Raw genomic sequence first — 16145 nt, 5'->3', positions numbered from 1 at the left:
ATGCAGGATGCATTCTAAAACACCATCACTAAGGACAAAAAAAGAAAAGAAAAGAAAAAAGCCTTCAAAAGATGTTAAAGAGGAAGGTGATCAATCATTCTATGATGGTTTCTGCTGGGATGGTCTCCCCAATTTATAGCACTAACAAAGTCTATAGTGGAGGTGGGGCAATCTCAGGTTTACATAAAGGACTTTCAAATCACAATAGACACAGGCAGTTCTAAGGCACTCTTTCCAATGCTCTCCATTCTTCAACCCTTTACTTGGACTACTTGTCTTTTATCCGTGTTTTCTTTAATTTCTTCATAAAAGATACTTTATGAAGCATACTTTGTTTTGTATCATCCAAAATCCAAACCAAAAAAGCCTAAAGCAAAACATAAGAATCTACCAGTCTGTTCCACTCTGAAGACACAAATTCTGGTTTACACACTAATCATAAGGTTCAGGCATATCCATCCCTCTTCCACAAACATTCTCACCTCCCTTACATGTTGATTCCAATCTTAATATGGGGAAATATGGAGTTTTAGGATTCTTTCCCCTAACCAGTGATTTGTCTATCAGTAAGCTGCTTTGTTTAGGTACAATGTTTAGGTACAATATAAAGAACTGTTTGGAATCCTTGGTAAGAATAAATAAAAAGGATGTTATCTATGAATTACTGTTACTAACTGTAGTAGGTTTCTGTAGGTACACAAAAAGAATTTACTTCCCTCATTCATCTCAGAAGGGCGAAAAGGTCATCTCAGAAAGGAAAGAAAAAATCAGATTAGGAAATAGAGTAACATATTAATACTGCAATAATAGTAGAGAAGGGAATGCTTATGGCCAACCTACCTTCCTGGGAAGCTCTGGTATTAAAATCAAACGTTCTCTCCCATTATTCTTTGTGGAAGATTAACAGGTGCTTTATAGCAAGAGAGCAAGAAAGCCACTTAAATATTTTTCTTCAAAGGTAGGGAATTTCTTTTTAAATGAGCATGACAGAAAGGAGGAAAAGGCAGGGAAAGCTCATTCAAAGAGGTCCTCAAACATGCGTTGTCCCATTGCTATGTATGCTTCCTTCTCTTCTGGTGTCATCTGGGCAACCAGCTCTGGCCGCTGGCTCACTTCACTGTAGGAGAATGGACGGCCAGCCACCATGACAGTGGGGTCATCTGCAACCTCCTCAAACTCATCATCATCTTCTTCATCCTCTTCTCGATGATGTGTAGCCACAGCAGCTGCTGGCCGGGGTGGAGAGTCATCATCTGACTCACTGGTCTCACTTTCTGAGTCACTGGGATTGGTAGCAGCAGTAACAGGAGCAGCTGCCCCCATGGAGCCAGCTGTGGCAGAGGGAGTCTTCTTCTCATGGATGAGGAGTGCTCGCATGACCTCCTCATTGTCATCAGGCCCTTCATGGCCTTCTTCATGCTCCTGAAATGCATCCATATCCATGCCACCTATAGGTTAAAACCCAGAAAGTCAAAATTCTTAAATATAAAAAGCATTCCTTTATACTGAAATGTGTTACACTTAAGTAAATAATGACGTAATAAAACAACACAGATGTCACTGGTTCCATTTCTTGGGTACTGTCCATAAAGTACTTAAAATGTCTCTCACATACTGCAGTTAAGCAGTGTAACAGTTAAGAACATGGATTTTACAAGCAACAGTGAATTTAAATCCTGGTTCCTCCACACGTACCACCTTGAGCAAGTTACTCAAATTCTAAACTTCAGTAACTTTTCTGTAAAACAGGATGATAAAAGTTCTACCATCTATGGGTTCTGGTTAAGGATATTATGAAATGATGCCTATGAAAGGACCAGGTATAATGTAGCATAACAGAAAAATCAAAATATGACTTCTCATCTTGCTCAGAATGAAAGCCAAATGCATTACAATGAACACTCCTGACTACCTTCATCTTACGTGCTCTCTCCCTTCCTCATTCTGCTCTAGCCACAAAGGCCTCCATGATATTCCTTGTACACATATGAAACACTCCTACCTCAAGGTATTAGTATTACCTGTTCCTACTTTCTGGAATATTTTTCCTTGAGATAGCCATACAACTAACTCCTTTATATCTTTCATGTCTTTACTCAAAGGTCACCTTATCGGTGCTCTATTTTTCCTGCAAAGGCATTTATTTTCTAATATAATGAATAAAGTACTTGTATTATCTTTGTCATCCCTCCCCTTTCCAAGGATGTAGAATGTACAACAGACATTTATCCTTTTTAGTCACTGATATCTCTCTCACCCACCTAGCTAATGCCTGACACTTGCTAGGCAATGACTAAGTATTTAGTGCATGAGTGAATAAGTGGCAGTTTTATTTTTCTGAAGCAAACTAATCATACTCTGAACTCTTTAAAAAGGTATCTATCTGCAAAAGTAACTCTTCTTTCACCACATAGTTCCTTTCGTTTTGTGCACACACCTTGACTAATATATTGCAGATAAAGAATGTAAAAATATTCATAGTCTGTATTCTGATAACACCAAACATTGCGATTTTAAATATATAAAAGCATTAAAAGTGTTTTTTGGAACTTGATTTGATTCAAATACTAAAACCTGTTAGCTCCCTAATTTTGTCCAAGTTACATTATCTCTGCTTCAATTTTCTCAAGTATAAGAGGGGAAAAATCATAGTATATACTTCGCTGAAGTACTGTGGAGATCAATTGTGAGGTGTTTAGAATGGGCCTGGTACCTGGGAAAGTGTCACCTATCAATACATCAAAAGAAAGCATGAAGTAAAAGCATCTTCTCATTAACACATCAAAATGGATTAAGTGGAATGCTGGAAAAAGCTGAAAAAAAACTGAACTTCCAAGTGAGAACTTGGGCAGTAAGAGAGAAAATGAGGTCAGAGAAGAGAGGTTTATGATACATTTAATTTTAATTCTCATTATGACATACATGTTAACTACTTCAAAACATCAAGAGCAGAACCTCCTTCCAAGAATTCTTATTGCCAACGCAGTATTTCAACAGAAAAAAGAAAGGAATGCATGTCTCAAAGGAATAATTGCTAATAAAACAATGTTACAAAATAGTTTTATCTTACCAATACTTTAAGCTATGTTTAAATTGAATATAAAATTAGGGGGAAAAGCAAATTAGTTCTGTAAAGTAAATAAGGTCACATTTAACAGATTTCTAATAAAGATCCCGAGAGGTTTGAAGAAAAATTATTTTATTATAAAGACAAAACAAAAGCAAGGAAAAATGAGCATATCTCTGGATGGTAAAGCAGAAACATTAGTTTTAGGAACAGCTTTATAACTTAGCAGTTATAAATTTTAAAGGAGATGTACACTGCAAAAGAATTAAATTCACTAATGATGCTATGAAGTTCTGGGGGCTTAAAAGCCAAGCTCCAGCAAGAAATACAGGGAAGCTGGGCGTAGTGGCACATGCCTGTAATCCCAGCACTCAGGCTGAGGCACGAGGATTGCTGGGAGTTTGAGACCAATCTGGGCTACACAGTGAGTTCCAGTTCAGTCTCAACTACATAGTGAGACCCTGTCTCAAAACAACAACAACAACAAAACAAGAAATACAGGAAAAACTGAAGGTTGTATTAGTGGGTAAAGAGGTAAAAGATCTACCTTTACACAGGCAAGTGCAAGAAAGTCTGTCTTTTAATCTCAAGTGTGTATTATTAGATAGCTATCAGATACAAGCCAGGAGATACACACCTAAAAGGCCTTTGCACATATTTCTACAGTTAATGTATTAACATGCTTCTAGAACCACAGCAACAAAATGTCAGGTAAACCTCAAAAACATACTAGAAATAAAACCCAAATCATTAAAGGTTAACCTGTGTATAAACATCATGTTCTGTTCTGGTCACTAGGTCTCAAGAAAAGTAAATTACGACTGGAGATGGTCTAGAAAAAGACAATTAAAATAAAGAAGTGTGGGTGGAGGTGGTTTTAGGGAAGAGGACTACTTATAAGGAAGGTAGAATAAAAAAAAGAAATTAACGAGCTCAGAGATGTCTGGAAAATTTAGAAAAATCAACATAACTTCAAGTTTGAGAAAAATGAAGTGTAGGACAAGACTCGCTTCATACACTGATGAGTAAGACCTGTTCTATGTCATGAAATTTAACAAAGATACGGTTGTACCTTGGTTCACAAACTTAATTCTTTCCATGATTCTGGTTGCAGAATTTGTTTCTCGAATTGCAATTCAGTGAGTCAAAGTACCCACTGTAAGTTTAGACATGAAAACATAATAGTCTATCTTATGCAGAAAACTTGAGTAGACTAAACAACTTATTTAAGGCTCATCCAAGTCCTATTCTACTATCCTAGGAATTGTAAATTTCAAATGATAAACTTACGAACTTAGCTGTGTGTAATACCGGTTAATAATAATGTTATTTAATTGTGTCCAAAGAAAAGAAAGTTCAGTTGATTAAAGAACAGTCAAGAAGCCAAGTTGGGAGAAACAAGTCTATTAAGCAGCCCAATATATAATCTAGAATAAATTAAATAAAAATAACTAAATATAGCAAGCTAATACAGCGGTTATCAAGGAAACTATTTTTCTTGGTGGGGATTAATTCCACTAGAGAATTCCACTAGAAGTATTACCTACTTTTACCATCATTACCTAAAATTCCATACTGCTTTAATAATTTCTAGTACACACGGTATATTAAATATAAATTTTAAAAAGGAAAAGAGCACTGAGCATATTTGTGCATGCCTGTAATTCCAGCTTTCAGGAAGCTGAAACAGGAGGGTCGCCATGAGTTCAAGCCAGCCTGGATTGAATAGTAATTTCAAGGCCAGACTACATAGTGAGATCCTGTCTCAAAAAATAAAGAAATGAATATATTAACTAAATTAATTAATTAAGATAAAACAGAAAATTATAGACAAAAGGCCAAAAAACAAGTGGTCTTCAGTGTCTGATGATTCTTTAGCATTAAATAATCATATATGCTAGTAATGATACATAACCTGGGAACAATAAAATCTAACCAGAAGTACAGATTCTGTTATTCTGCTTTTCTATTTTTGAATAGTCTTTGCCTAGTCTTAGTCTTCATTTTCTATATCATCACCTAAAATCATGAATCCAGTTACCCAGAATTTAAAAAGTAAAATCTTGGACTGTGAGAATGCTTAATCCTTTACACACATGGTATCTTTTATATGTATGTATATATACATACATAATATATATATATTTTTTTTCCTTCAAGTAGTACAAATTCCCGGTATTCATGAGGAAATAACATTAAGAATTTTGGACTAGTGTCCATAAGTTATGACTTCCAACTCAGAAAGATAAAATGCATATAAATTAGGGCAATTGAATATTAAAGGAGAGGTGAACTTGAGAACCTTGAACAAAAAACACTTTCCAAGTAATAAAGATAAAGACATGGTGACTCTAAAATGGAGTTTCAAAAAGGTATTATTTTGACTACACTAAAGAACAATACAAATATACTGGTTGGTTTTAATGTTCATAGTTCAATTTCTTACTTCCTAATATAATGCAATTCATTGTTTTTATAAAACAGACACAATGAATGGTCAATAAAACTAAGAATTGCATAGTGTTCCACTAAATCAAGTTTATTTTCTACTGACCTAAAAGCATATCCATTTTGCTGACTTCTGCTCTTACCTTCTTTCATCTCTTCAGAACTATATGCCCCCTGGACAGTGCTCTCTCTCAGCCAAATGGGTCTCTCTTTGGCAGATTTCCCCTCCAGGGAGGCACGATGAACATCTTCTTGGTCATCCATGTTAATGACAACATTCTGCGTGTACAGGTCTTCATAGGAGGGCCCTCTGGTGGTCCATGCTTCCCGGTGGTGACTGCCTGGCTGGCCAGCAGCTCCAGCTGTAGTGGCTGCTCGGTCCTTGCTGTATAAAAAGATTAGAGGAGTACAGTAAGAAGAAAAATTAACATCTTGGTGTCGGAAAATAAGAATGGCCAGAGGTAATTACTGAAGTATTATAAATAAATGTTATCAACAGGCATACACACTTTTAACATTTTTGAGAAATCTCTTCAATAACTCAGAATGAGAGCTGCATGGATATACATGCAACAAGATGTTGCATTTACTATTGAATTTTTCAAACACTGATTTCTCTGGTGTATATAGTGTTTTGTTTTTTGCAGTACTGGGGATTAAATCCCAGACAGGCTGGGTCTCACTAAGTCATTAGGTTATGGGGCTGTACTTGCAATTGATCCTCTTGCCTCAGCCTTCCAGAGAGCTGAGATTATAGGAATGCACCACCATGCCCAGCTACAACTGAGGTTTTCTAGATTGAGATGTTTGTATAAACCAATTTAGGGGATGAGAATTACATAATCCACTAAGAGGCAAAAATTAAACAAAAACTGCCATAGTAATATCTCATGAGAATTTTGTTTAAAAAATAAAAGTGGAACAAAATAAAAATGCTGTATTTTTAAAAATATTCCTTCAACTCAGCCCAGAATAATCTGAGGTGGTTTTGTACCAATCAGGGAAGAGGTTAGAAGAGTATTCTACAAAGCCAGGCCTGTTGAGGATTAACATTCTCTTCTTGCCACTCACCAAGTGTGACATATCTCTCTGCACACCAGCCTCTTTCTCTATCAAGTTTTATCTTTTATCTCCATACATACACTGATGCTCTGTATTTGTCCCTGCCACTGTTCCTACCCCACAGGGACTATGATCTGTCTCTCAGCCTATTATTCTTTGCTCTTTACCTTTCCTCCCCATGACTATCTTTGCCTGATTTGCATGTTTCAGGCCTGATCAGCATTCATCTTTCTCTACTCACTTAGCTTTCTCCATCTCTGTGAGTTAAGACACATTTTCCATCTTTCTGCGGCTCTTTGTTTCTTTCACTCTCAACTGATCTCAAATTTGCCTGCTACTGATGGTTTCTGCGTCAACTTCTATGCATGACTCTGCCTCCCTCTCTGCTTAGACAGCTATGATTTATTCCATTAATGATCTTCATGCTTCTTGGACTCCTGCTCACTCTAACCTTTTGCTACATATATATATTTTGCTATTATTTTTTTTCAGCAACTACTAACTCTTGGCTTCATAGTTCTCCATGATTTCTCTTCCATTTCTTTAGATCTTTTCTATGAATATGACAGTCTCCTATGAAGTGACTGTCTCATTCTTAATCTAATCAACACTTCACTTGTCTTCTCATAAGCCATTTACCATTATTCTTTCATTTTAATCCCTTGTTTTTTTCTGCTTAGCCTTCACTTCTTTCTGGACATATTCCATATATTAGTGATTACTTGGTGCATAGTTAGGCTTCTCCAATGTATTTCTCTATCCATTACATTGCTCCTTACAACACTGTGTTTCCGATCATCCTCTGAAGATAACTATGGGCGCATCCTAACTCTCCTGCCCTGCCTCTGGAGATCTTCAGGCCTGTGCTATTTTTGCAGTCAAATTTGCTCTTCGTAGTTGTCCAATACACCCTGATATAATCACTTAATCCACACTCTCCAGTACTGCTGCTGCAATTTTTACCATGATTCTAGCTGCACTCAGAGCTACTTGGTGTACCACTGTTTATCACTTCCTTTTTTTCCCTGTATCCATATTATGTTCCATGTCTTAATCACTTCTTTTGCCTCCTATTTGTTTCCTTGCTCCCATTATCTATCAACATTGTTTTGAAGAGATACTTTTAACTATAGAGTTGACTCCATAAATTTTATTTCTACCTCCACTACAGTCACAAATCTAAATCACCAGCCAATGTAACCTAAAGAAAATCTGGATGAAAGAAAACTAAATCTGCTCCATCTATATATTTCAATTTCTCTATGAGGAGAGAAAATATACACATTTCCACTGAAGATGACAAAAATGACAATTCATCATTAAATTTCAGAAAGTTCAAAGCTATAACAAAAGATAATCCTTACCAACTGAGCAAGGAATATTATTTCAAAACTTTTTCTTTGGTGCTTAAGACTGAACTCAGGGCCTTGCACTCCACTACTGGGCTATAACCCCAGTCTTTGGAAATTAAATTTTAAAAGATTTTTAAGATGAGTGCTAAGAGATGATGGAAAGAAAGACAAACTATAAATATTATAAATGAGTTGATTTACTGAAAGGCAACTCTCTATCAACTCTTGAGTTAGGCTTACTGATCATATTGCAGAGGCAGCTTCTGGTTCATCATCTAGGGACCCTTAAATTTAACTGATTACAGATCAGTAACCAAACTAACAATGATACCATGTATTAAAAACAAGAGAAAATAAACAAACCAAATATCATCCCTGATCTCTCATTCCACCCTTCTGAAAACTCTTTCTTTGTATTTGGTGCAGAATGGATTATTATATCCTTGGGACAGGATGGGCTACTACAGAAATTTATGATCTTACGGTAATGAAAGCTCAAATCAATACCTCTTGCAGGATGTTCTATCCAGACAGTGCAGCTTATCAGGTGCTTGGTGGTGTCATCTTAGTGTAACATCTTCTAACTTAGCTCCAGTGGTTTTTCCCCTTACCATGTGGAAATAACACCACCTTGGTTCTGGCTGGCAGCTCCAGAAACCTCACCCTGTCTTTCTTGCCTATCTCCGTTTCTCTTCTGCCTTGTGACCAGGTGACAGGGTTTCCTCCGTCAGGTCAATTTACTTACTCTACTTCAGATTCTTTTCATTCCTGGAGTCACTATAATTCCTGATGAGAGGGTGATTTGATAAAGCAAGCTGTCTGGGGGCTTCTGGTATTGCTGTACACTAAGATTTCCCTCAAAAATTTAGTAAGGATCATTTAAACAAAATCCTGGAAAGGGAGTGGTCTGTGGAAGGTGAGGAACATTAGAGGCAGGATGCCATGGTGGTGGGAACTGAATGCTGTAGTAATTAGAAGCATCTTGATAAAAAGAACAAAAACTATAGGAAGAAGAAATACAAGAAAAACTCAGATAGCATTACACTGTATAGAAAGGAATTAGAGAATGTTGAAGCATACTTCAACATGAAATACCCCAGGCTTAGAAAATCTAATCTAGGTTAGAGCTACAGATTAACTGAAATAGGAAGAAAAACATATAAAAATAAATTATGTTAAGAAGCCAAATGATAGTAAAAAAAGTTAAGGCTACCTGAAATATAGATAATCTTTACCAACTGTTACTCCCCTCCATTATTTGCTTGCTAGCTTTATCTAAATACTGGTGGCTAGTCTATGGCCATACCACCCTGAACTTGCCTGATCTCATCTCAAATAATGGTGGCTAGTTGCTGCAAAGAACTCCAACACCGTCCTTAGCCCTAGGAGGAAATTAACTGGTCTAAGCACCAATCACGTGATCTCACTTCCTTTGCCAGATGCAGGTTAGGGAATAAGCATATAAGGTAATTCTAGTCAGTGAGACATTTGGAGATAGGATGAAGGGAGTGCTCTAGAAAAGCTGTCTTTAGTCTTAAAATTAAACACAAGGAAGGGATGAACCTTTTTTCTGCATTAAGACATTTTCATCTGTATGTGACACCCTAAAAAGAAATGGATATCTTAGGTTAGCTCCCTCATAGTCCAAAGAGAACAACCAATAGGCTGAGTACAGCAGAGTGTAAGATGGAACCAGCTGGGATCATTTAACCAATTCTAAACTGTACTACCCGATGGCTTCTGGTCATGCTGTGTTCAATCTACTTCTAGTTGGATTTTTGGTTATCATAGGAAAAGACTTTCTACATGGTGCTAGATGAGAAAATTTATAATAACTGATACAGATACAAAACATTCTGTACAACTGAATCGTTTTTAACCACCCCCCAAAAAACACAATTTGCTCAGGACTCACTATCCTGTAATAGCAGTAGCAGAGAAAATAAAATTTATAAAGAGAACAACTGGAGTAGACCTCTAAGAAGGGAGTAGGTAATTATCAATGTATCTTGACATAGAGAACGAGAGAGAGAAAAAAGTAGGAAAACACTGCCTGACTATAGTTATCATTTATGTTTTTAAAAAACAGAATATAAAAAGTTGCCATGGCATGGCATAACTAAGCTCCTTCTGCAATTCCAACATGATAAAAATAGGGAGCCACCGGTAAAAGTCTTAACCCAGAGGAAAACACATATACTTTACTTTTAAGAAAGTTACATTTGAAACTAAAGAGAGCGGTTAAATGTTTTGTTTTGTTTTGTTTTGTTTTTAAAAAAAAACAACAATCAACAACAAAGACAATTCTATATTTCTGAAAGAATTTCAGCCTTCAAATATTGACTAGGAAAACTGAAGAGGCACAACTAATTGGGGATTAGTGAACAATTGTTTTGAGTTGTTGTGGGCCCAAAGAGAGTGAGCAATTGAAGTGAAATCTGACTACTTACAGATTTCTAATGCAACACACTATTCTGCAAATTTCATCACAGGCACAAGTTAATAAGACAAGTATGGTAGAACTACGAACCTATGTAATATAAGTCTTTAGTCTTCTCGTAAATTACCTACTTTCACTTTGCAAAGTTAAAACAAATACAAGTTTGAAAGGATTCTTAATAAGGGGACAGGGCTTACCTCTGTTTCAGGGCTGAGATTTCTGTGGGTTCTGGCTCAAGTATTTCATAGGCTAAGTTCACATCTTCTGTCTCTCGAAGCAATGCATAAATGGGTTCAATTTGTTCATTAAACCTTGCCAAAAGTGTGCGTGCATCTTTTTTGGGCATTGCTGATTCATCCTCTTCTACCTCTGTATGGCAAAATGTACAGCGGAAAGTTCCTACAGAGAAAACAAGTCTCAAATGAAGGAGGTGGTAGGACTCAAACCAAGCTATTATGCTAAAACTCACACTCTTAAATATCACCTAACAGCCTATACCACTAGCTGCACTTGGATTTCCAATTTGGTTTTTATTCCCAATGCCAGGGATATGCACCCTGTCTTTCTGACTCAATTTATTTGAGGGATTAAAATAAATCTTTTAATGACCAGCATATAGTAAGTACTTAAATGTTCAGCTTTAAAAGACCCCAAATACCATTAATATATAACCCTACTCCTAACTTCTCTTCCCCCAGTACCAAATAAGTGAACTAGATTTCAATATAAAATTAGAAAACACTGATATATTTCCAAGAGAATAAGTTTTTTTACTGCCTCTTTCACTCAGCCAGTAGCATGGAAATTCTTTGTTCACATGTGGTATGATAAAAAAATATAGTGAGTGTCTACATTAAAAAATTATTACACTAAAATGTGCATTGCTACGAATCCCCCTCAAAACACTCCCCCTCACTTCATTATCCACCATTCTTGCCACTTTCTGAAGCATATCTGTAGGTCTTTTATGGATGTCTGTAGTTGCACTGTCATGGCTGCCTTGATATCTTGAATTGATTCAAAATGCTTACTTTTCATAGTCATTTTGGCTTTAGGGAAGAGCCAAAATTACACAGTACCACATCCGGTGAATGAGGACACACTAAAATGTTCTTACCAGTTTGCCTTTCTGTTGCATAGTACTCAGCAACAGCATTCACCGTAATTTTTTTATCATCTCGCATTAGAACACTCAAGACAGGGAACTTAAAAAACTGCTTTACAAAGTGGCAAGAATGATGGTGTAAGTGTGCTTGAATGAAAGGGGGAGTATTTTGAGAGAGATTAATGGCAATGTGTCTTTTACTGTAACAAATTTTTAAATTTAAACATTTAATATATATTTTGATCACTTTTGCATACCTTAAAACATTCTTCCATCTTCCTGCTGTCCAAATCCTACCTAATTTTCTATCCCAAATAAGTGAGAAAGAGAAAAGCAACCCTTACAGCTAGCAGGCCATGTTATTCCATCAAACAGAATCTCAACTCACCAACATCAGATAAGGTCCTGCAACCATGATGGAAGTGAGGGAAAACCAGTCAGCAGGGAATAAATTCTGACAGGCAAAAGCCAGGACTCATACAACACACACACACACACACACACACACACACACACACACACACACACACACACACACACACACACACACACACACACACACACACACGCTGCAAACCCAAATGATGGTGCTTCTTCATCAATTCCAGTTTATTCTTATCACTTGGCAGGGAAGATTTATTAAGATAGCCAATGACCAAATTACCACTGCTTGACAACCTCCACTCCAGAGCAAATCCCACTATTTCCCTCAATCCTCCCTACAATAATCCAACAAAAGTCCAAAGTCTCTAAGTCTGTCTAGCACCATTTTAGGATACACTTTAGTTACCCAGAACATGTGATTCCTCTTGATGCAAAAAGCATTCATAAACTCAACTTTGCTAAGAGCCTGGGTAGCACATTTTTGACTGAAAGTTACTATCATAAATTCTAGTTTGAACAACTGGACAAAGATACCACTTACTAGGATAAAGAGAGGAAGAGCATGTTCTTTTTTCTTTTATAGGTAAGATATCAGCTGCTTTAGATATATGAATCCATGTTGCCCACAACCATTAAAAAGTACGTGTTAGAAGCCCATTTACAATGGCTTAGAGCTCAAGAGAAGAGTACAAACTAGAAATAAAGATATGAGAAACAGCATATAGACAGCAAGTGAAGCCCAGTTAGGTCAGAGAATTTAGAGATTAAGAAGTATGCAAGGAATAAGCAGTCAAGATATAAACCTAAGGGAAGAGCAACCCTTGGGGACCAAGAGATAGACTGAAGGGAATAAAAAAGATATGTTATGAGCATGTGCCAACTCACCTCAATAAATGTAATTATTACGGAGTGCAAACATGTACTAGAAGAAAAGGAGGAGAAGGGGGGAGGTAGAAGAGACAATAATGGTATTTGAAGGAAAACATTCTTTTTCAAACAAGACATGAATGAAAACAAGCTTTTATATTTAGTAACACAAGGCAAATAATGAGTGACTAGAGAGGTTGTAGATGGTGTGTTACCTAAGATTATTCTCTGGTCTCAGCCAGAAAAAAAAAAAAAAAAAATACAAGTGAGAATTAAACGATAAACCAAATAACGCCTGGGGATTTAGCTTAGTTGTTCTGCCACCTGCCTTGCAAGTGCAAGGTCCTGAGTTCAATCCCTGGTAGCCCCCCCAAAAAGATAAACCAAATAAAATCAGGTTGAATATGACATTCAAATATATGCTGGATTAAAACAAAAACACTGCTATGGAACTTGGGCTGACTGCAGAAAGATGGGCAAGACTGTCAAAGAGAACCACAAGTATCTTAGAAGATATGTTATAGTTCAGTAGTTTTAAAATTTTGTTTTTAAGGGAAGGAATCCTATTCACCATGTGAAAAAGTAACATAAAGATAGAAGTAAATGCTCTGGTACAAGCACAGAGAGTGAAGACACAAAGGTAACACTCTAACCCTCTCATTATGAACCAGCCTCCTCATGTCTCCCACCACGTGCACTCTACCCACAATGCTCATTCTTTAGACAATCAAATGGATGTTCCTCTAACATACTTCAGCTCTTTACTCAGAGGACACCTCCGTAAGGCCTTCCCTAGGCAACATTATCTAAAATCTCAACACTGTCCTGTTCATCCCTACCCTACAGTCCTATCCTTTTTTTGACATTTTAGTATCCAACATATTTTTTAACTATTTAACTAATTTATTAGTTTATCCATCTTTATGTATTCATGTTATACCCAAAATTTTTTGGAGTACCCTAAATACTACTGTTTTTATGAAAACAATATATATTCCACATATCAGCTTTAAGAAAAACAAATAGGGGAAGAACAGCCATGCCCTTTCCCGCCTGGAGCCACCATCGCTCCAGTGCCAGGAAAGTAGCTGGGTGGGCACCCCTGAACTCCCATAACTCCCCTTACCTCCCACCCCCGCGCACTCTCAGACCTCCTGATTGTGCCAGTCTTTGGACACACTCTGCAGAGGCAGAGGTTGTCATAAAGGGTATTTTTCTGAGTTTCCAACTTTGAACATTTTTAAAGAAAGGGCGTGGGAAACCTGTAATAGAACGTTGTGGAGTTCAACCATTCAGAAGGTTGGGGAACTCAATCTGGGCCTTGCAGCCCAAGGTCATGGGGTTCAGCCATCAGCTAACTGAGATCAGGGGTCTTGCGTCCTAGCTCTTTCCGAGCCATTAAATGGTAAATATACTATATTGAAAAGTTTGTTCACTGCAGATATGTTCTGGACTGCTTTTTGATTTCAATTTAATTCAAATGGTTTAAGGGTGATAGACTAGTGACTACCACAGGTGGTCAGTTTCCAAGTTGTGCTTGATCACAATGTGTTACTGATTGTATCAGTTGGGATAAAGGACTGTGGTTGATTTGATGAGCTGTTTTCTCTGATGTTATGAAGATGAGAATGTCTGTGGGTCGTTAAGAGACCCAGAAGCTAGGGTGCAACTATATCAGGAAGATTTGGGTGACAACCCAGAGATTAAACCAAGGACAGCCTGACAACAAAAATAAAAATGAGAAAACACTTAAGCAAGACACAAAGACAGATTTCCAGTTCACCAATGGTAAACAGTAGGACAAATGAGGATGAAAAGGCCGATAGTGAACCACCAGGACACCCTGAACTCAAAGCACAGGAAGTAACAAAACAGATCAATCAGGCTCTAGAAAAATTCAAAACAAATAATTTCCCAGATAACCACAGAGATATTAAGCAAAATCAAAGTTGTGATTCGAGACTCTAGAGCAGAAACTGACAAAAAATAGATGAGCTCAGGACCGCGATAGAAGCCATGAATGCCCAGCATAAGAAAGAAATGGAAAAAATAAACGCCCAACATAGGAAAGAAATGGAATCCATAAAACAGATTCAAATAGATATCCAGGAGATTAAACACTCCATTGAGAGTGTATGCAACAGAATAAAAGAATGCGAAGATAGACTCTCAGATATAGAAGATAAGATTGCAGTCAGTGATCATGAAAAGAGAGGTCTCTTAAAAACAGTAAGGGATCATGAGAAATCGATCCAACAACTCCTAGATGATGCAAAGAACAATAACATAAGACTGATAGGAATCCATGAAGTATCAGGAGAAAATACAAATGACTTAAAAAAGCTGTTCGCAGAATTAATGACAGAAAACTTCCCAAACAGAGGGGAAGAATTTGACATTCAGATAAGTGAGGCATATAGGACACCAACTAGCTACAATCAAAAAAAAAAATCTACACCTAGATATATAATAATTAAGATCCCAGAAACCGAACAGAAAAACAAAATACTACAAGCAGTAAGAGAAAAGAAACAAATCACATGCAAAGGAAAGCCCATCAGAATCACAGCAGACTTTTCAACACAAACCCTTAGGGCAAGGAGAGCCTGGAGTGAGATATTTCAAGTACTAAAAGAGAACAACCTCCAATCTAGACTGATGTATCCTGCAAAACTCTCTTTCAAAATGGATGGGGAAATAAGATACTTCCAAGACAAAGAACACCTGAGAAACTAAATGAGTAACAAACCAGCACTACAAGCAATTCTAAACAAGATCCTAGAAAAAGACAATGAAGGCAACAACACCATGAGGCCCAACAGAGCAAATCAAACAGGCAAGGCAAGAAACTAAAAGGAGAAGGTAAAAAAGTAAAAAAAGTCAACAAAAGGCCACTAACATGACAATAATAAACCAGCACATATCAGTTATAACCATCAATGTCAATGACCTCAACTCACCAATCAAGAGAAATAGACAGGCAAAACGGAATAAGTAAAATCCAACAATATGTTGTATACAAAAAACACACCTAGTGCAAAAAGAAGCTCATAGACGGAAAGTGAAAGGATGGAAAACAATTCTCCATGCCTCAGGAGCCCAGAAAAAAACAGGGGTAGCAATCTTATTTGCAGACAAAGCAAATGTCAAATCAAAACTGATTCTAGTATTATTGATGTAGGACGGTACTGTATCATACCTCTGTAAAAATAAAATATCTTGTACCTGCTTCACGATATGTAGTAGTGACCGTGGTTTATCAGAGCTATTTTTAAAGATATTACTCTAGAATGTTCTCTTTCCAGATGATGATTAAGATGCTAATACAAAAAAAAAAATGGTGCCAGGTACCACAACAGCAATAGAACTTTGATGTTATCTGGATATTATTTTTTTCTTTGTTTTTTTTTTTTGTTTTTT

The 16145-nt window shown here is 36.9% G+C and overlaps 1 protein-coding gene across 3 annotated transcripts in view; it reads right to left on the bottom strand.

Annotated features, from left to right (window-relative positions):
• Window positions 1-288: 288 nt before the first annotated feature.
• The window catches only part of Gtf2e1 (general transcription factor IIE subunit 1), a 34121-nt gene continuing 18264 nt past the window's right edge, over window positions 289-16145 (bottom strand). For all 3 annotated transcript variants that reach the window (XM_010630006.3, XM_010630007.3, XM_010630008.3), the window contains exons 3-5: window positions 10567-10768; window positions 5659-5900; window positions 289-1448 (exon numbers count right to left, since the gene is read on the bottom strand). In XM_010630006.3, the coding sequence (XP_010628308.1) occupies window positions 1015-1448; window positions 5659-5900; window positions 10567-10768 (878 nt within the window). In that variant the 3' untranslated portion in view covers window positions 289-1014. The remainder of the gene's footprint in view (window positions 1449-5658; window positions 5901-10566; window positions 10769-16145) is intronic.

Source organism: Fukomys damarensis, unplaced genomic scaffold (assembly GCF_012274545.1).
Source record: "Fukomys damarensis isolate Sample0158 unplaced genomic scaffold, DMR_v1.0_HiC HiC_scaffold_24, whole genome shotgun sequence".
Taxonomy (NCBI): domain Eukaryota; kingdom Metazoa; phylum Chordata; class Mammalia; order Rodentia; family Bathyergidae; genus Fukomys; species Fukomys damarensis.
The sequence above is the reverse complement of the archived record's forward strand: the minus strand, read 5'-3'. Positions and strand labels throughout refer to the sequence as shown.